The sequence below is a fragment of the Ranitomeya variabilis genome, chromosome 4, assembly GCF_051348905.1.
Source record: "Ranitomeya variabilis isolate aRanVar5 chromosome 4, aRanVar5.hap1, whole genome shotgun sequence".
Taxonomy (NCBI): domain Eukaryota; kingdom Metazoa; phylum Chordata; class Amphibia; order Anura; family Dendrobatidae; genus Ranitomeya; species Ranitomeya variabilis.
This window is the reverse complement of record NC_135235.1, coordinates 208,806,486-208,828,867: the sequence shown is the minus strand read 5'-3', so window position 1 is coordinate 208,828,867 and position 22,382 is coordinate 208,806,486. Positions and strand designations below refer to the sequence as shown.

The 22,382-nt window shown below is 45.9% G+C and overlaps 1 protein-coding gene across 1 annotated transcript; it reads right to left on the bottom strand.

Annotated features, from left to right (window-relative positions):
- Positions 1 to 1,043: 1,043 nt before the first annotated feature.
- LOC143770310 (E3 SUMO-protein ligase ZBED1-like) lies at positions 1,044 to 19,716 on the bottom strand. Its single transcript, XM_077259809.1, has 6 exons — positions 18,589 to 19,716; positions 14,054 to 14,124; positions 11,545 to 11,807; positions 10,231 to 10,295; positions 9,960 to 10,117; positions 1,044 to 9,443 (listed from the first exon to the last, which is right to left on the bottom strand). The coding sequence occupies exons 2-6, from the start codon at positions 14,100 to 14,102 to the stop codon at positions 7,393 to 7,395; spliced, it is 2,586 nt and encodes an 861-aa protein (XP_077115924.1). The 5' UTR covers positions 14,103 to 14,124; positions 18,589 to 19,716; the 3' UTR covers positions 1,044 to 7,392.
- Positions 19,717 to 22,382: the final 2,666 nt, after the last annotated feature.

The following is a 22,382-nucleotide window of genomic DNA, read 5'->3' as shown; positions in this document are numbered from 1 at the left end:
TCTATCAAAGTACATCAACCTGCATAATAAAACGTACTATAAATTGGCACCGCCTATTGCTATATAGTAGGACAACTTGGTCTTACTGAGAATCATATCTCCTTGTAATGGTGAAATGACCTGAAGACTGTTGAAGTAGCTTTTGAACCCGATCCCGGACGAGCTCCCAACTTACGATTCTCGGTTTCTTCCAAAAGGGAACAAGTCGGAAACATAAAGGAGTCAACACTACAACACTAACTCCTGAAACAACGGGTCATGTAAGCTTAATAGTAGAGGAGAACGATATTCTGCGGTAAATGACAAGCCTTTGGTGTTTCAACATAGTTCGTTATTGTTCCAACCCGTTTCAGCACCTCTTTCACCCTTGAGAAAGGTGCCGCTCCAGTTCTGAAACATGAGCACCTCATTTTTCTCCTTGGGAAAGGCACAGCTCCAGTTCTGAAACGCGTTGGAACAACTGATAAAACTTTTGTGTTCCAAGTTGGTGCTTTACTGCCCAATACGTTTCAATGGCTTATTTTTCACCTTAGGAAAGATGCCACTCCGGTGCCGAAACGCGTTGTAACAATCGAAAAGACTTTTGTGTTCCAAAATGGCTCTTTATTGCCTAACACGTGTCGATGCCTCATTTCTCACCTTGAGAAAGGCGAAGATCCAACGACAAAACACGTTGGGAGAATAAAGAACCATTTTGAAACACAAAAGGCTTCTCATATACTGTCAACGTGATATCGCCCTCCTCTCCTATTAATCATCTGGAAGACGTTTTTCTTCTCCAGCCGTGGGGCCACAGAAGCGTTACACAAATCTACAGGTGTTGTGCGTTCACCCAACTCCGCCAAGTGAGTACAAACTCCACTTTCTACGAACCTTACCAGTCGATACTGCTTCGAGTGGTTGCGCTTTTGTCCCCCAAACGGCTCATCTAAGCTTAATTAGATTTTTTCCATAAAAAAGTAATATTAGTATTTTTTTTGTTCTAATTAATCACCTTTATAAAAGTACAACAGGTCGGTGAGGGTCCAACCAGTCACTAATATACCACCTTCCCTTGAGAAGTGTGCAGCTCAGAGTACGGATTCAATATCAAGCCTATGCTTTCTATTACATCCGTACCCCACTCAAGCAAGAGATCAAGAGGTGTGGGGTGATAAAGTTAACGATCAGTGGGGAGCCAACCACTAGGACCCACACCAATCAAAACAAATCACTTGTATCATCGTTGGGAAAGACTCAGACAGCCGTATATCTCTGGCGACGATCTCAACGCAATGCTCGGACTGGAGTGGCAAGACAGATGCCCACCACCTCTCCATTCCTTCTCCATAAGGCTGCCGGAAAAAGCCAAGTGAAGATCTCTACAACACCACAGATGGTTGGCCATGCGCATTGGCATTCCTGCGCTTAGTAACCCGATGTTTACCCTGGTTACCCAGGGACCTCGGCATCGTTGGTCGCTGGAGAGCGGTCTGTGTGACAGCTCTCCAGCAATCAAACAGCGACGCTGCAGCGATCGGCATCGTTGTCTAGATCGTTGCAGCGTCGCTTAATGTGAAGGTACCTTTAGGGAAGAGTTAAACAATATATAACACGGGTGAGAGTCGTAACCTAATGCTTGGACTGGCCGTCAGCTCTCCTGACCAGAGCGTGACAGCTGCATAGAAATATATGCGGTCACACTTGGATCATGAGAGCCAACAGCCAGTCCCAGCATTGCACTGCGATCCTTGCCTGAGATATACGGCCGTCTGACTTCCCTCAGAATGGAACGCCAGTGCATATACACACACCAACTATCTAGAGTGCTGCAGAGTGCTGCACTTAGCTTTTTCCACCAGCCCCATGAAGGACAAATGGAGTGGTGGTGGGGCATCTGTTCTGCCGCACCATTTTGTAACAAGGATAAAAGTACTCCAACTGGGATAAACTTTCCCCGTTCTGCTAACTGGTGCACGTCCCAGCTGTGGAACCCCCACTAATCAGTAAGGATAACGGTGACAAATTTTTGTCACCGGAGAGCCCCTTTAAATCTATGAATTCCCTAATAAAGGATTTGGAAAATATAATATATAATGAGGACTCTCGGTAGTTGGGTTAAACTAGGCAGAAAAGCTTCATAAACACAGTAAGTGGGTCACGAGGAGCTGCAATATGAAGACTATGAATACTGATTTACAGGCAGGAGAATGTAAAATATTTATCTCGCACACTTCATCCGCTCAATACAGATGAACAAGATAACAATAGACGACCAAGAACAACCACATAGCTCGGGGTCATGGAAGATGGAAGTAATTAAAGCTCATTCTCCTGATCACATCATCCATATCTCCATCGTAACGCAGCCATCTATCCGACAGTCGCCTCAGTCTTTTATGGTCCTTCAATCTAGATACGCACTAGAAGGTCATGTAACAGTCAGTCGTCGCTTGTATGTACAAAGCAGGAGGGTGAAAAACACGTACAGGATGCGTGAACAACTGACATCTGAACGAGGCCCAACACTGCATGTCACACGAGTGTGTAAGCCACGTAGATAAATGTTAGTTCTATCAAAGTTGTCCTACAGCACCACAGATCTTCGCATCCCAGTGTTCCAACACTTTTCTTTGTATCCATTTACAATACCATAAAAATATGAAGTTTAAGGAGTTTTCTGGGCAAAAAAAAGTGTGTTGCCAGGGGGATTAAAATAAACTAATACTCATCATTCGGCATCCAACTGGATCCACAGGCTACTCCATGGCCCACGCAGGCACAGGCGGCACAAAGTTGAAAAGTTTCTTGTTTTTTTTTAAGCCTCACTGCCTTCCATTACCTGCCTTATCTCCGTCTACCACCCAACCCATCCGCTGCACCGCACTACATCTCCTCCCTCATCTACCAACCCATCCTCTGCAGTGTTGCACCGCCCTACATCTCCTCCCTCAGCTATCTACCACCATACCCATCATATGCAGTGCTACACCGCCCTATATATCCTCCCTCATCTACCACCCCACCCATCCTCTGCACTGCCCTACATCTCCTCCCTCATCTACCAGCCAACTCATCCTCTGCACTGCCCTACATCTCCTCCCTCACCTACCAACCCATCCTCTGCACTGCCCTACATCTCCTCCATCACCTACCAACCCATCCTCTGCACAGTGTTGCATCACTCTACACCTCCTCCCTCAGCTATCTACCACCATACCCATCATATGCAGTGCTACACCGCCCTATATATCCTCCCTCATCTACCACCCCACCCATCCTCTGCACTGCCCTACATCTCCACCCTCACCTACCAACCCATCCTCTGCACTGCTCTACATCTCCTCCCTCACCTACCAACCCATCCTCTGCACTGCTCTACATCTCCTCCCTCACCTACCAACCCATCCTCTGCAGTGTTGCACCACTCTACATCTCCTCCCTCAGCTATCTACCACCATACCCATCATATGCACAGTGCTGCAACGCCCTATATATCCTCCCTCATCTACCACCCCACCCATCCTCTGCACTGCCCTACATCTCCTCCCTCATCTACCACCCCACCCATCCTCTGCACTGCCCTACATCTCCTCCCTCATCTACCACCCCACCCATCTTCTGCACCGCCCTACATCTCCTCCACATGTATCCATCTACCACCCTATCCATTCTGCTAATGATCTAAAAAAAATATCCTCCATAATCCAAACATCCCATTCTTGTCTCCAAGACTTTTCTTGCTGCACCATTTCTGGGAAATGCCTCATTCAGACGTCTCCGCATCACAAACAACTGAATGAGGCCTTACACCGACATGGCAGAGCCATGTATCTAGACCTATCATATGTGACAGCGTGAGCAGCTCAACGTCAACTAACAGATTTCATGCCGCCAGCCATCCTTGGCGAGACTGACCACCAACAAATTGTTTCCGCACTCTAAGCCTAAACTTCATCCTCCCTTATCCTTCTGCAAACGCCCAAAAGGGGAGCAGTGATGGCACACACATGAGCAGATCCTGCCCACATTTACAGCAGTAGTAAAGCGAGCTAGCAGTTCACTAGGTTTCCATGGCAAAATTCAGCAGCTGCTCCCCCTAGTGTTTAAAACTTGAAGTTATCAAAACTTCCACTTCTTCATCTTTAAAATGAAGTTTGTACTTAGTGACTTGGTGATTTCTGGTGGGCTCATGCTTACACGCAGAAGCCAATGAGAAGAAGCAGAGTGCAGTGTAAAGTATCTGGGCAAAATAACTGCCTGAACTTCCAATTACATAATTAGTGAATATCAGGCACACAATAAACAACTAAGATTAACTGTCAGTGATAATAACCATGTACTTAACCAACACAGTAGTTTTATCATCACCGCAAGGGAAGCTCGGCATATTCCATAAACGTAACAGAGCATGATTTTAGGTCTTTTTTTCCCATCATGCCTTCACTGAAATAAGGAAGGACTTGCAAAAAAAAAAAAATTTGCTAAATGGAAACGGTCATCAAGCAGGCTGCCTTCTGATTACAGATCTTTAACTTTAAGATCCGTCAACAGCAGTTTCCTGACAGTCTCCAAAAATGTCACCGACTACGGAGAAGCCAAAAGTGTGAATGCCGTTCCTGAAGCACCGTCTAGTAAACGGGTACAGATGAGAAGGAAGGCGTCATTAGCTGATCGCCCCCTCCTTGTGTTCTGCGCATAAAATTTAGCAAAAAAAAAAATCTTATTGTAAATTTCTGGACTTTTTTTTTTTACCTTAATACATTTTGGACCAAAAATTATTTTTGCCATTGGGTTTCATTAAAAACTTTGCCGAACTTGCATCCTATAGCTTCTGTATTGAACGGTTTATTGCTGGCTGTAGAAGGAGTTAACTGAGAATCCATCAGTGAGCCGGATATAATGGTCTGATGGGAGGTTTGTAACGCTTATTTGTCTTTTTATGGGCTGATTTATGACAATGTTGTGCAAGGAAACAGAGAGCCTGTAAAAGCTAAACGGTGCAGAACTGGTAATGAAACCCCACTGCAAAAATAATTTTTAGCCACATATAACGTGTGTTTCAGAAAAAAAAAAAATCCCCAAATGGTAGACAACCCCTTTAAGTATTAGAAGCTGTTTGTATAATAATTTAAATAAAGTTAGGACATAAAAATCAAACACTAGCTAGCTTCATAATATCAGCTGCCCCTTGTGGCCATCTGAGGAACTACAGCTGCAGGAAACGGGAGCACTGTAAGTTCCCATACCATCAGGCATATAGATCCCCACATAATACTAGTCAAATATAAAACTGCGCATTACAAGCTATTCTTTCTTTTAAAGGGCTTGTCCGATTGTAAAATAAAGCTTAAAGGAGTTATTTAGCTGGTCTCCTTTTGCAGCAGGTCTCTGCTCTGGTAAATGCAAAGGAGGTTGGGAGGCAGTTTCGGCTGTGCTTACAATACTGTCTAGGAAAGGAACGGAAATGTATGCCAAATACAGTGGCATGTAAAAGTTTGGGCACCCCTTATAAAAAAAAATTACTGTTATTGTAAACAGTGAATCAAAGTTGTAGATGAAATGATCTCAAAAAGGCCTAAAGTTACAGATTACACATTTACTTTGTATTTTAGGAGAAAAAAAAAATATATATATATTGTCATCTTTTACATTTAAAAAAAAAAGGCACCCTGCATGGTTAGTACCTAGTAGCGCCCCCTTTTGAAAGTATCACAGCTTGTTAACACGTTTTGTAGCCAGACAAGAGTCCTTCAATTCTTTTGAGGGATTTTGATTTTCAGCCAATCTTCCTTGGAAAATTCCTCCAGTTTTGTGAGATTCCCGGGTTGTCTTGCATCCTCTTCTCTTTTGAGGTCTAGTGACAGATTTTCAATGATGTTCAGATCAGGGGACTGTGAGGGCCATTGTAAAACCTTCACTTTGCGCCTTTTGAGGTCGTGTATTGTGGATTTTGATGTGAGTTTAGGATCATTATCTATTTGTAGGATCCGTCCTCTTTTCACCTTCAGCTTTTTTTTACAGATGGTGTTATGTTTGCACCAAGAATTTGTTGAAATTTCATTGAATCCATTTTTTCCTCTCCCCATGAAATGTTCCCCGTGCCATTGGTTGCAACAGAACCCCAACGTATGATTGATCCACTCCCATGCTTAATGGTTGGTGAGATATTCTTTTCCTGAAATTCTGAGCCCTTTTTACTCCACACAAACCTTTGATCATTGTGGCCTAAAAGTTCTATTTTAACATCATCGGTCCACATTACGTGTTTCCAAAATGCATGTCTTGTTTAGATTTTTTTTGCAAACTTCTGATGCTGAATTTTATGGTGAGGAGGCAGGAGAGGTTTTCTTCTGATGACTCTTCCATGAAGGCCATATTTCTACGGATGTCTCTGAACAGTAGAACAATGTACCACAACTCCAGAGTCTGCTAAATCTTTCTGAAGGTCTTTTGTAGTCAAGTGGGGGTTCTGATTTGTCTCTCTAGAAATCCTACAAGCAGCTCTCACTGAAATTTTGCTTAGTCATCCAAACCTTATCTTGACCTCCACTGGTAATTGCCATTTCTTAATTACATTTCGAACTGAGGAAAAGCCAACTTGAAATCACTTTCCTATCTTCTTAAAGCCTTCTCCTGCTTTGTGGCCGTCACCATTTTCATTCTCAGAGAGCTCATGGCTGCTGTTTGTTGGCACAAGGTTAGAGGAGGCTGGGTTTTTATAAAGCTGGGAAATTTGCATCACCTGGCCGTTTCTATTGATGATCGTGAACATGCCATTACCCTGACAGGCTAATTAAGGCCTGAAACCTTGGTCAAAGTTATCTGAGCACACAAATCTCCAAGGGTGCCCAAACTTTTGCATTTCCCTTTTTGTAATTTTTAGAATGTAAAAAAATGACAATTTTTTTTTGCCTAAAATACAATTGAATTAATTTGAAAAAACTGACCGTCACATCCAAACATAGACTAAGTGTGAACAGGTGCTGAACCTAGAGTCACCAACTCTTATATAGTCAAGCAAATAAGGCAGCACACTGTAGCGCTGAAACATGCAACATGAAACACGAAAATTGAACTGCATTACTGCACTAGAAATATGAAAAATGAGAGCGTTTAGCGCATAAAAATGGCCAATTTTATGTGTACCTGGTAGCCACTTTACGGCATCTCTCTACCAGGTCCTACGCTTTCCTTTCCTCACTGAGAATAAATGTCTCCATTTGAATGGGTACCTATGAAAACCTCTTCTTAGACTAGCATTCTCACTCTCTGTGGAGGGGTAATGGAAAGTTTTAGGAAAGTAGTGGAAGCACTAGATCCGACCTGGAGGATATACGATGGACCACTTGCTAACGGTGGCTACAGTAGGAGTTGGGAGAGGCACAAAGTGAAGCACCAACCATCAGACGATCACAGATATAACCTATTGCCATTGAGAAAGACCAGCATGTCAACGTGTTCGGCAGTAAGGGCAGAACGCTTCCGATACACCGCCAGGCCAGCATCTGTGAATAACCAGTTTGTGGGTACAGAAGTGGCAGGGATAGCCAGCAGTTTACGGGCTGCCCGTGCCAAGAGAGGATATTGGGTGTGGTGCATCTTCCACCACTGTAATGGGTCTTGGCATAAAGAAGACGCCTCGCTCGTCTGGAAGCTACTTATCTCCTGCTCTGCCTGTTGGTTGACCGTGCTAACCGAAATATTTCTTACGTTACACAAGTCTCCCAATAGAAACTCGATGCCAGAGTCCTGCTTGGCTTTTTTGGATGGTGGTCTTGAGTTTTGAGGTTCTGGTGTAACACAGATTGGTTCAGTTGTGGTTATTTTTGCCACGCTGGAAGCCTCGAGCTTCAACAAATGAAGGGTCTCTACCCGGTCTGGTTGACTGAGGAAATCAAGGCCACGGAAACGAGGGTCCAAGGCACATGCCAAGTTCAGAACCTGATTGACTTCGAGATTTGAATACTTAAAACTCAGCTCTTCATGTATGGCCTTTTTGATGTTCTTGGAAAATTCAGAGTCCCACTCGTTCGGTGCCAAGTGTTTATACAACAGGCTGGTGATCACCGGCTTCACCAGTGACAATCCGGCAAATTGATCTTTGGTAAAGGTTGAGGTAGCGATGGATAAGGGTTTAAGGATATCTACGACATCTTGGAGTATTGACCAGTCATCTGGCTGCAGAGAAATCCCGTCTTCGTTCAAGGTCTCGATTAAGCTTTTAAAAAACTTAGTATGGTCGACTATGCTCTGCAGCAAAGTGTAGATGCTGTACCACTTCGTACCGTCCCGCAGAAACATTTTTAAATGGACCTTCAAAACCGGCCCGTGAGTGGTCAACTCTTCATTTTGAGCTGCCGATGAGAAAATAGTAGCTATCAATCGTCGGAACCGATCCAACGTGGTCTGGATGGTATGGTGCTGGAGGATAGCTTCAATGCAGTTCTTCAACACCTGTCCCACACACGGCAGAGACTTCCATCCCACCTTCGAAGCTGCTATTTTAACAGAAGGACTGTTGAGTCCCACAGCGAAGAACGTGTTCTCCCGTATTCCCCATTCCTCCGTGACATCTTGAAGAACCGACTTCAGGCTTTCTTCGGAAAGGTCTTCGGAAACAACCCGACTTGTTAGCACCATATTCTTAGATTCAAAAGTGTCGTTGACGTAGTGGATGGTGAGCGTGAGGTAGGACAGTGAGCCGCTATGTTTCCACAGGTCGAGACTGACGGAGCAATCTTGAAGATTTTTCACCAAGTCCACCACCTTCATCTTGGCTTGAAGGTGCATCTCTTGCAGGATCGTATGAGCCAAAAAAGATGCTGCTGGTAACTTGTAATTGGGATCTAGAATGGACAACATTTGCACAAAGCCTTCACCTTCGATTATTTCAACAGGCATTAGGTCACGGACAATAAAATCCGCCACAGCTTTGGTGGTTCTCCCGACAGTGGGGGTCACGACAGCCCTGGATGGCAGCTCACGAGGAGAGGCTGAGTCAATGTTCTTCTGTGGCTCCACCACTGCTCCCTGGGTTCCCACTAATTCATTGTATTCTCTCCTATGCTTATATATAAGATGCTGCCTCAAGTTAGTGGTATTGCCGCTGTAGGAAAGCCTGACGCCGCAAAGTTTGCAAATAATCTTTGTTTTATCCATAATTCGACCGTAGGCGTCACCTTGAAAACCAAAAAAAGTCCAATAACGGCTCTGGGCTCGACCAAGGCTTACTAAGTTCTGAGTTCCCTCAAGTAGCTGGAAGCCAGATGAAGAATGGCCGATATTGTTTACTGGGTAATTCTGTTTGTGGGACTGTATTAAAGGGGTGACCATATTGTTGCACGCGTACTGACTTCGGGTAGATATGCGATTGGGTAAAGAATCGAGGGTCTTCAATTGCAAGTCTTGAAAAAGCTTCATCAGAAGTTCCTTCTCGCCAAACTCATATTTAAAATGTTCACCTAAGAACAAAAGGCAAAAAAGTGACATCTTAAAATGATAAATTGGTGAACAAAAACTAGACAAAAAAGGCCCAAATGCAATAATGAATCAGGTCCATAATATAGAAAGTGACCAAATCCCTCTAAACATCCAAGAAATATACACTATGGCTTCAAATCGTCAGAATTTGCCGTTTTTTTTTGGCCTTGAAAGGTCACAAAATTTTTGGTCAACTCGAAGTTGGGCAAAAATGTTGAGACTTCTGGTGTTTTTACACCAGTTCTGGAGCTGGGATGGAACGTGGTGAAGCCTGGCAGTCAAATTCATCATAATTTGTGCCATAAAAGTGGTGGAAATTACTCCAGAAATGAAAGTGGAGGCCACTAAAGTCCCATGGACTGGAATTGATCATGCCAAGTGGACTCCTCTCGTGTTATTTTTGGTCGGGGTGAGCTGTGCTGTCGGCGGACCTCCCGATAGGTAATAGTAAGAGGGGAGATCCTGTGGACCACCATCATAATGCCAGTCATGTTTACCTAATTTGAGCCCCAGGGTCCTGGCATACTCCTCCCCGATCCACACCATGAGTTCCGTGCCCGAAGGAATAGGCTGGCACGCCCGATAGTAGATTTTCCCCTGGTACTGAAACACGGTCAGATTGTGTTCCTCTTCGGTAGATGCACACGCCACATATCTAACAAAAAATAAATGTAAAAAATGGCACAAGTGCATATGTGCACCTCCACGTTATCTCCCCCCAATAATCTTTCCTGATATTGGGGTCTTCCTGTGAATGTCAGGACTTACCTCATCCAGCTGCTTTTGGAGTCATCGCTGGCATCAATGTAAAAATAGGATCCGTTTTCCCTAATCTGCACGATCAATAATCAGAAGAGGCAAATATATAAATATTCAAAAGGCAAAAAATACAAATAAAAGCAAAAAAAATAGGATAAAAATATAAGCAAAACTACACATATACAAATAAATAATACAACTATAAAATTAAGCAAAAATATATAAAAATTAAAAAATTAATATAAGAAGCAAAAATGTACGGTAAATGATACATTTTTGTTTTTTAGATGTGGAGTGTAGTGATTTTATAGTAATATTGTAATGTGTCAGGTTACGCCAGCTCACACCTCTCTGCATGCCAGCTGCTCTTTATGGAGGTCACTACTCTCCAAAACAGCGGTAATGACATCACTGTTCCTAAAATAGAACTAATGACATCACCACTCTCCAAACAAATGACATCACTCTTCCTAAAAGAGAAGTAACGACATCACTGTTCCTAAAATAGGACTGATGTCATTTTTTGGGGAGAATGGTGATGTCATCAGTTTTATTTTAGGAACAGTGATGTCATTACTTCTATTTTAGGAAGAGTGATGTCATTTGTTTGGAGATTGGTGATTGTGATGTCACTGGCTGCCGTTTCCATATTCATAAACGGAGATTTTTGGATAGAGATTATAAATACAAGCAATTTTGCAATTTACTGCTTATTAAAATGTTCAGCCGTTCTTGAGATATTCACACTTTTCTTTTGTTTACAGCTTGTTGCCTTGGGAGACCGACCACCGCTGCTGGACAGCAGAACTTGCAGTGTTTACAAGCTCTTTTCTATTGAGCTTGTAAGTGCTGATTAGAAGCTAACCAGAATCGCTGGTGCGCGCCGTTACCTCCTAATCCCGACCAGCTTCAGCGCAGCGCTTACAAACTAGCAAACAGCGGTGGTCGGTCTCCTCGGCAACAAAAGCAAAAATTGTTAATATCTCAAAAACGGCTGAAAATTTTAATTAGCAGTAAATTGAAAAAATGCTTGTCTTTACAAGCTCTAGCCAAACAAATATTCACCAATGAAGATGGGAATAACCCCTTTAAATAAACATTATATTAGAACTCAATAAATTAATTCAAAAGAGGCAAAACTTCTGAGCGCCAATCCAAAATCAGAAACTGGACCTCCCTGATCTCACACATACAACATGAGCAGAGGGACCTTTTTTGCGGCTCCTCAGGTTTTAGGACCTTGATAATTAGCCTCCACTTTACAGGATTTGTTACATATAAGATACTGTTAAAAAAATCCTGGAAATAAAGAAGTACCCATACCGCCCATGAGTAGACAGTGCAGTCGCTCCTATCCATTATTATGTCGCCTTCGTATGGGCCAAAAATGCAACCCCGGGGAATGATGGGAATTGTGCAGCAGACACCGAAGCCTCCTTGAGATCTTTCCTTGACCACCAGTCCTTCTGGCAGAGAAAGTAAAGCACGAGACGGTACATTTTCTGGAACCGATGTGTCCAAGATAAAGGTTGGTGCTCCATGTTGGGCGCAGGAGTCTCTGAAGTACAAGCGGCAATCTTCACAAACTACAGGGAGAGGAAGGATGGGATTACTGGAACGTTAAGGGGTATAGGAAGCCGAAACAGTCGGGGTCCATTGGGCATTAGTAGCAGAAGAGCCCAGACGAACCCCCATCAGAAGTTTATGGAGTCTGTCCTTAGCTATCAGAGAAGATCAGAGCTCGGTTGAGCATTCCTACCCCTCATTTCAGCACTCCAAGAGAGGAGACCCTAACCAATCAAACCAGCAGGGCCGAGCAGTGTTTGATGGCCACTGCTGACAGATCAGTGACATGATTAAATTCTGCTCTGTTCATGCATATGGCAGAGGATTATCTTCTGCCTTATGCATCAACAGAGTGGCATTTGCAGTTTCACATCACTGATCTGTCAGCAGTGGGCATCAAACACAGACCATACAGATCTCAGCTCATCTGTGTTTCTACAATGGTTATTTCCGAGAGCTGAGACCCCAACCAATTCAAATCAGCAAAGCTGAGCTGTGTCTGACACCCATTGCTAACAGATCAGTGATGTGATTAAACTCTGCTCTGTTTATGCACATGGCAAAGGATTATCTTTTGCCATATGCAACAGAGTGGCATTTAGGCTATGTGCACACGTTGCAGATTGTATACGTTTTTGCTGTGGTTTTTTGCCGCGAAATTGCGGCAAAAACACATACACAACACAGCCCATTGAATTCAATGGGATTTTGCAATGCTGTGCATTTTTCCTCGGCGGAATCGCATCGCGGAAAAATACGCAGCATGCTCATTCTTTGTGCGGAATCGTGGCGACTCCGCACCCATAGGAATGCATTGATCCGCTTACTTCCCGCATGGGGCTATGCCCACCATGCGCAAAGTAAGTGGATGATCAGCGGATGGTGCCCAGGGTGGAGGAGAGAAGACTCTCCTCCACCCTGGGAACCATATACCTGTAAAAAAAAAAAAAAAAAAAGAATTGAAATAAAAAATCTTGATATTCTAACCTTCCGGCGGCCCCCGCAGCCTTCCCGCTCCTCGCGATGCTCCTGTTCCCAATAATGCCTTGCGACAATGACCTGTGATGACGTAGCGGTCTCGCATGACGCTACGTCATCTGGGGTCATTGTCGCATCACTGGGAATGGGAGCTGCCGGGAGCATCGTGAAGAGCGGGAAGGTTGCGGGGGCCGCAGGAAGGTGAGAATATCACGATTTTTTATTTTTTTTTATTATTTTTAACATCTTTTTACTATTTATGCTGCATAGGTAGCATCAATAGCAAAAAGTTGGTCACACGTGTCAAACACTATGTTTGACAATTGTGACCAACCTGTCAAACATTTTTCCAAGCGATCTGTAGCTAGTGTTTAGCGGGAATACGCATGCCAATTCTGCATGTGTTATACCCGCGGAAGGGAGTTGCAGAACTGCCGCAGAAATTTCTGCGGCAATTCTGCAACGTGTGCACATAGCCTTACAGTTTTACATTGTTCATTCACATGGCAGAGGATTATCTTCTGCCATATGCATCAACAGAGTGGAATTTACAGTTTTACATCACTGATCTGTCAGCATCGAGCATCAAACACAGCTCAGCCCTTCAGATCCCAATTCAGCTGTGCTTTCACATAGGTTATTTCAAGATCCCTCAATGGAATGGTGTGTAGGACTGTTGAGCTCTGCTGGAAATCAGCTAACAGATTAATGATGTAAAATTGATGGATGAAATTCTGCTCTGTTCATACATATGGCAAAGGATTATCTTTTGCCTTATGCATCAAAAGAGCGGAATTTGCAGTTTCACATAATATATCGGTCAGCAATGGGCATCAAACAGAGCTCAGCCCTGCAGATCTCAGCTTGCCTGTGTTTCTACAATGGTTATTTCTGAGAGCCGAGACCCCAAACAATTCAAATCAGCACGGCTGAGCTGTGTCCGATGACAGATCAGTGGTGCCTGTGCTTCCACAATATATATTTCAAGCTCTCTACTGCCTAGGTGGAATGGAGTGCAGGACTGTTGGCTCTGATGGAATTCAGCTAACAGATGAATGATGTAAACTTGCTGTACTAAATTCAGTTCATGCATATGGCAAAGGATTATCTTCTACTTTATGCATCAACAGAGTGGCATTTACAGTTTCACATGACTGATCTGTCAGCAGTGGGCATCAAACTCAGCTTAGCCCTGCTAAACTCAGCTCGTGTAAAATTGCTGTATATGACAGAAGATAAAATTGGTCAGCACACAAGCATAGTGTATTAACATTACGTCCAAACTTACACAGCAGCTCGTCTTCCAGCTGGGCACAGGCCTCCTCCGCCGCCTGCATGGTTTGACTGACGTCCAAACACCTGAGGAAGTAACAAAAGACAACTGTACAAGCGGCGAAACCAACACCAATCAGCCGAGGACGTGAATCACAAGCCGGGTAACTGTCGCACAATCGTCTATTACTTCCATCAATGTGGAACAGCATAGAATCGAAAAATGCAAAAACGTGTTGTGCTAATGAAACCCATTGATCCGCTGGGAGGCGGGGCGCAGAGGGCAGCACCATGCGCCAGAGGTGCCAATGTGAACAGATTTCATTGATCCAATGCATTTACAATAAAGTAACACGGAACAGCATTGCAGCTGCTGACTATACGTCTGCTGCCGTTTTTTGTATGCAGCTCCCCTGCAGACTCTTATGGCGCTTTGCTTGCTTGGCTATTGTTGGATCTCCCATAGAAGTGAATAGAGAAATCTGCACATGAGCAACTCTCCATTCTTAAGATAATCAATACGTAGGGCTCAGTGAGCAACACCGAGGTCAGCATGGTGGCTCAGTGGCCAGAAAGGCGGCTCAAGGAGTAGCATGGTGGCTCGGTGGGCAGAAGGGTTTTCAGTAAAGGAGTATCAGTGTGGCTTGGCGGGCATCAGGGTTTGTCAGTAAAGGAGTAGCATGGTGGCTCGGTGGGAAGCAGGGATTGTCAGTGGGTAGCCAGGTGGCTCAAGGAATAGCATGGTGGCTCAGTGAGCAGTAGGGCTGGTCAGCAAGGTTTATTAGAGGGCAGCAGGGTGGCTCGGTGAGCAGAAGGGTTGGTCAGAGGGTAGCAGGGTAGCTCAATTTGCATAACAGTGGTTTGGTGGTAAACAGGGTGAATCAGTGGAAAGCACAGAGACTCTAAGCAGCATGGTAGCTCATTAAGCAGCTTGTGGCTTGGTGGGTAGCGCTGTGGCTCAGTGAGTAGCACAGGTTTCCTCTTGGTTTACACACTCACTCAAAACACAAAGAACACACTGCTGGGTTAATTGAATCGGCTTTGTAGAAATTCGTTCCCAGTTTGTCCTGAGAGAATTTGTCTGTATCCAGCGGAAAATCCCTGCACTAGAAAAGCAGCAAAAATCAATCATTCCTCCAGATGGCGCTCACACACACACACACATATAGCTGCTGTACACACATATACACAATGTACACACACACATACACACAGCTGTACACACACACATATTGTACACACACTGTATACACTATTATAATTACTATACACACACACATACACACATTAATAACACACACTGTACAAACACACACTGTACACACTACACACTGTATACACATATTATACACACACAGCTGTACACACACACTCTACATATATTATACACACACTGTATACACCATTATATATACTACTAGATGGTGGCCCGATTGTAACGTATCGGGTATTCTAGAATATGCATGTCCACGTAGTATATTGCCCAGCCACGTAGTATATTGCCCAGCCACGTAGTATATTGCCCAGCCACGTAGTATATTGCCCAGCCACGTAGTATATTGCCCAGCCACGTAGTATATTGCCCAGCCACGTAATATACAGCAAAGAGCCACGTAGTATATTGCACAGCCCACGTAGTATATTGCCCAGTGACGTAGTATATTGCCCAGTGACGTAGTATATTGCCCAGTGATGTAGTATACAGCACAGAGCCACGTAGTATATTGCCCAGTGACGTAGTATATTGCACAGCGACGTAGTATATTGCACAGTGACGTAGTATATTGCACAGTGACGTAGTATATTGCAGTGACGTAGTATATTGCACAGCGACGTAGTATATTGCAGTGACGTAGTATATTGCAGTGACGTAGTATATTGCACAGTGACGTAGTATATTGCACAGTGACGTAGTATAGTGCCCAGTGATGTAGTATATTGTCCAGCCCACGTAGTATATTGCCCAGAGCCACGTAGTATATTGCCCAGTGACGTAGTATACAGCACAGAGCCACGTAGTATATTGCCCAGTGACGTAGTATACAGCACAGAGCCACGTAGTATATTGCCCAGTGACGTAGTATACAGCACAGAGCCACGTAGTATATTGCCCAGTGACGTAGTATACAGCACAGAGCCACGTAATATTTTGCCCAGTGACGTAGTATATTGCACAGACCACGTATATTGCCCAGCCACATAGTATATTGCCCAGCCACGTAGTATATTGCCCAGCCACGTAGTATATTGCCCAGCCACATAGTATATTGCCCAGCCACATAGTATATTGCCCAGTGACGTAGTATATTGCCCAGTGACGTAGCATACAGCACAGAGCCACGTAGTATATTGCCCAGGGACGTAGTATATTGCCCAGCCACGTAGTATATTGCCCAGCGACGTAGTATATATATATGTATAATATATATATATATATATATATATATATATATATATATATATATATATATATATATATATATATATATATATATATAGCCACGTGTGTGACGGGTTAAAAAATTAAAAATTAACATATACTCACCTTCCGAGGGCCCCTTGTAGTTCTGTCGCCTCCTTCTCGCGCAGGACCTGTGATGGCGTTGCGGTCACATGACCGTAACGTCATGGCAGGTCCTTTTCGCAGACCATCCTTCCACCGGAACCTGCCTGGAGCGTCGCGAGGAGCGGGAAAGGTGAGTATATAATGATTTTTTATTTTTTTTTATTATTTTTACCATTAGATGTTTTTACAATTGACGCTGCATAGGCAGCGTCAATAGTAAAAACTTGGTCACACAGGGTTAATAGCGGCGGTAACGGAGTGAGTAACCCGCGGCATAACACGGTCCGTTACCGCCGGCATTAACCCTGTGTGAGCCGTGACTGCGGGGAGTATGGAGCGGGCACAGGGCACTGACTGCAGGGGAGTAGGGAGGGACTAATCGGACTGTGCCCGTCGCTGATTGGTCGCAGCAGCCATGACAGGCAGCTGGCGAGACCAATCAGCGACTTGGATTCCATGACAGACAGAGGCCGCGACCAATGAATATCCGTGACAGACAGAAGGACAGACAAACAGTAAGGCTACGTGCACACGATGCGGTTTTTGCGGCGGATCCGCAGCAGTTTTCCATGCGGTGTACAGTACAATGTTACCCTATGGAAAACAAAAACCGCAGTGCACATGCTGCGGAAAATTCAGCGCGGATTCTCTGCGGAAAAAAAGAAGGAGCATGTCACTTACTTCTGCGGATTCCGCAGCGGTTTTCAACCAGCACCAATAGGAAAGTGCCGTTGAAAACCCACAGAGGAATCCGCAGAAGAAACCGCAGGAAAATCCGCAGTGAAAACCGCAGTGATTTTGCACTGTGGTTTTTCCAAATCCGCTGTGGAAAAATCCACAGCAGAATCCGCAACGTGTGCACATACCCTAAGACGGAAGTGACCCTTAGACAATTATATAGTAGATACACACACACACACATATATACACACATTAATATATATTATACACACACAGTAGATACACACACTGTACACATATATATTATATACACACTGTACAAACACACACTGTATACACACACACTGTACACTGAACACACACACTGTAGAAACATTATACACAGCTGTACACACATATTATACACACACACTACATATATTATACACACACTGTATACATTATATATACACATACACACACACATTATACACACAGCTGTAAACACACATACACACACTGTTTACACTATTATATATACTATACACACACATTAATATATATATTATACACACACTGTACACAATACACACTCACATATATTATATACACACAGCTGTACACACACACACATTATACGCATACACACATATTATACACACTACATATATTATACACATACTGTACACAGTATTATATATACTATACACACACATTACTATATATTATACACACACAGTAGATACACATTATATATACACACACTGTACAAATTACACACACTGTACACAATACAAACTGTACATACATATTATATACACACTGTACACATACAATGTACACACATATATACACACACTACACACATATATACACACACACTGTACACATACACACACTGTATATACACACACGCACACTGTATACATGCACACACACTGTATACATACACACACTGTACAAACATACATATACATACACACACACTGTACACACTGTACACATACACACTGTACACACACACACTGTATACATACACACTGTATACATACACACACACACTGTACACATATATACACACACACACTGTACACATATACACACTGTATACATACACACACACTGTGCACACTGTATACATGTACACACACACACACACACTGTACACACACTGCAAGTTTACACTGTACCCAGCTGTGATGCGTCACTCCTCCACACCGCACATGCGCAGAGCCGGCGGCCGCGTCACATCCATTGCGATATATCGATTATGTGCTGGCTGGTCGCGATTCCCCGCCCCCGCAGCCCCTCTGCCGCCGCCTCACCTCTAATATCGGAGATAATCGGCGATGCTCCTTCCGATTCCTCCTGCGATCCGGACGGATTGTGTTGCCCAGAATCAGGCAGGATTTCTTCGCACCGTTTTTCGTTAAATATCGATATCAAATCGGCAAATATCGGCGGCTGTAGGCGCGATACGATCGGTGAGCGATTCCCGGACGTCACTGTTTATTTTTCTGATATTCTTCGATTTTCTCTAGCAGGACGGTGAATCTGATATCGCGGGTCCAAGCCCCGCCCCGCGGCCTTTACCGATTGGACATATCGATTAGTAATCACACGATGACGGACACTACGAGTAGCCAATCAGGGCCTTGATCCGTCTCGGTTGCCGCCCCCTATCGCCTTGATAGACGGTTAGCTAACCAATCAGCGCTTCGCGTTACCCCCACCTACTTCTCGGCGGATATAGATGGACAGCGTCGCTAGGCAATGGTCGCTAAGAAGGGCAGAACGAGGCTAGATGAATAATAATAAGTAGCGTGTCCAATCATGAAGGAATATTTATAGAGATCCCGCCCCTATGAGCTGAATGACGTGCAGGCTGACCAATGAGAAAGCAGAGGGGGCTTTGTAAGCAGGGAGCATGTCAGGTGTGGGGGACAGACTGTGACTGCGGCTCTGGGGTCAGAGCTGATCACGTGGCCACTGAGAAACGTCACACAGTGGCTTAGTCACTAATGCAGGGATTCATTCTGAGGGCGTTCATGAGAAAATTCACGTCAGCTGTGATATCTGGTCCTGGGAAAGCTGGGTGACAACCAAAATGGCTGCCACTCTAGTTACTAGGCCTCCAGAATGTATAGAAGTCAGTGCTGACCACCATGCACTACATGTGACCCCTGTACGCAGCGCTACGTCCTTTCCCTGCTCTTCAGGAACCTGGGAAAGTTGGGTGACAACGGAAAATGTAATAACGATTAAAATTAGCTGCCGCCAACTTTCCCAGAAATTTTGGATAGACGATAACTAGACGCAGAAAACAAGACCTCATACTTACAAAAAAAGTGACGGCTAGAAAAGGGTTTTGTTTTTTTTAAAGGGGTCGTCAAACGCAGATCATTTCCACATTCTGAGGCGAATGGCGCTAGTGATGGCCAACTGTCTGCGCCTCGGGGGAGGAATGTAAGCGGGGGCTCAGCCACTAAACCAAAGGGCTATGCCCCAAAATGTCACCCTGTTCTCTATCCATAGGATAAGGGATAAATCTGTTATTGCTGGGGGCAACTTCTGGGGACCCGAGGAATCCCAAAACTGGGCTCTGGTACCCTGAAAAAAAGGCCTCAGCAGCTCGGTCCTGAAGGGGGCAGAAATGGGTATACGGGTCTCTGCTCCCATTAGTTACCTATAGGAGCGTGGGCAACTCCACTGCATTCAGGACAGGGTGGCAGAGCACTGCTCCCTGGGTCGCACAGCCCCTTTCCTCTGGGTCGCACGGTCCTTTTTTCCTGGATTGCATGGTCCCGTTCTCTGGGTCACACTGCCTCTTTCTCTGGGTCACACGGCCCCTTTCTCTGGGTCACATGGCCTCTTTCTCTGGGTCACACGGCCCCTTTCTCTGGGTCACATGGCCTCTTTCTCTGGGTCTCACGATCCCTTTCTCTGGGTCACATGGCCTCTTTCTCTGGGTCACACTGCCTCTTTCTCTGGGTCACACGGCCCCTTTCTCTGGGTCACATGGCCTCTTTCTCTGGGTCTCACGATCCCTTTCTCTGGGTCGCAGGGCCTCTTTATCTGGGTCACATGGCCCCTTTTCTCTTGGTCGCGCGGCCCCTTTTCTCTGGGTTGCACAGCCCCTTTCTCTGGGTCGCACAGCCCCTTTCTCTGGGTCGCACGGCCCCTTTCTTTGGGTCAGACGGCCCCTTTCCTCTGGGTCACACGGCCCCTTTTCTCTGAATAACATGGTCCCTTTTCTCTGGGTCGCACAGCCCCTTTCTCTGGGTCGCACGGCCCCTTTTCTTTGGGTCAGACGGCCCCTTTCCTCTAGGTCACACGGCCCCTTTCCTCTGGGTCACACGGCCTCTTTCTCTGGGTCTCACGATCCCTTTCTCTGGGTCGCACGGCCCCTTTCTCTGGGTCGCATGGCCTCTTTATCTGGGTCGCACGGCCCCTTTTCTCTGAATCGCACGACCCCTTTCACTGGGTCGCACGGCTCCTTTCGCTGGGTTGCACAGCTTTCGCTGGGTCGCACGGTCCCTTTTTCCTGGATTGCATGGTCCCGTTCTCTGGGTCACACTGCCTCTTTCTCTGGGTCACACGGCCCCTTTCTCTGGGACACATGGCCTCTTTCTCTGGGTCTCACGATCCCTTTCTCTGGGTCACAGGGCCTCTTTATCTGGGTCACATGGCCCCTTTTCTCTTGGTCGCACGGCCCCTTTTCTCTGGGTTGCACAGCCCCTTTCTCTGGGTCGCACAGCCCCTTTCTCTGGGTCGCACAGCCCCTTTCTTTGGGTCAGACGGCCCCTTTCCTCTGGGTCACACGGCCCCTTTTCTCTGGGTAACATGGTCCCTTTTCTCTGGGTCGCACAGCCCCTTTCTCTGGGTCGCACGGCCCCTTTTCTTTGGGTCAGACGGCCCCTTTCCTCTAGGTCACACGGCCCCTTTCCTCTGGGTCACACGGCCTCTTTCTCTGGGTCTCACGATCCCTTTCTCTGGGTCGCACGGCCCCTTTCTCTGGGTCGCATGGCCTCTTTATCTGGGTCGCACGGCCCCTTTTCTCTGAATCGCACGACCCCTTTCACTGGGTCGCACGGCTCCTTTCGCTGGGTTGCACAGCTTTCGCTGGGTCGCACGGTCCCTTTTTCCTGGATTGCATGGTCCCGTTCTCTGGGTCACACTGCCTCTTTCTCTGGGTCACACTGCCTCTTTCTCTGGGTCACACGGGCTCTTTTCTCTGGGTCGCACGGCCCCTTTCGCTGGGTCGCACGGCCCCCTTTTCTCTGGGTCGCACGGCCTCTTTTCTCTGGGTCGCATGGCCCCGTTCTCTGGGTCACACTGCCTCTTTCTCTGGGTCACACGGCCCCCTTTCTCTGGGTCTCACAATCCCTTTCTCTGGGTCGCACGACCCCTTTCGCTGGGTCGCACGGCCCCCTTTTCTCTGGGTCGCACGGCCCCTTTTCTCTGGGTCACACGGCCCCTTTTTCCTGGATCGCGTGGCCCCATTCTCTGGGTCGCACGGCCCCTTTTCTCTGGGTCGCACAGCCCCTTTTCCCTGGGTCGCATGGCCCCGTTCTCTGGGTCGCACGGCTCATTTCCTCTGGGTCACAAGGTCCCTTTCTCAGGGTCGCACAGCCCCTTTTCTATGGGTCCCAAGGTCTCTTTCCCAGGGTCGGACGGCCCCTAACTGTTGTTCGCAGGACCTTTTCTCTGGGTCGCATCGTCTAGTTCTCAGAGTCGCTCGGTCCCGTTCCCTGGGTCGCACGGCCCCTTTTCTATGGGTCGCAAGGTCCCTTTCTTGGGGTTGCAAGGCCCCCTTTTCTCTGGGTCACACGGCCCCTTTTCTCTGGGTCACACGGCCCCTTTTCCCTGGATCACGTGGCCCCATTCTCTGGGTCGCACGGCCCCTTTTCTATGGGTCGCAAGGTCCCTTTCTCTGGGTCGCACGGTCCTGTTCCTTGGGTCGCAAGGTCCGTTTCTCTGGGACGTACAGTCCTGTTCCTTGGGTCTCAAGGTCCCTTTCTCTGGGTTGCACGGCCCCTTTTCTATGGGTCGCAAGGTCCTGTTCCTTGGGTCGCATGTCCCCTTTTCTCTATTATATCTGTGCACTTACTCCCTGAAA

Excerpts from the sequence above, each read along its gene's own strand:
- LOC143770310 (XM_077259809.1), bottom strand. The coding sequence starts at position 14,102 with ATGCAGGCGGCGGAGGAGGCCTGTGCCCAGCTGGAAGACGAGCTGCTG. Across the intron at positions 10,118-10,230 it reads TCCAAAAGCAGCTGGATGAG|ATATGTGGCGTGTGCATCTA; the intron begins GTAAGTCCTGAC and ends ATTTTTTGTTAG. Across the intron at positions 9,444-9,959 it reads GACCCTGGGGCTCAAATTAG|GTGAACATTTTAAATATGAG; the intron begins GTAAACATGACT and ends TTTTGTTCTTAG.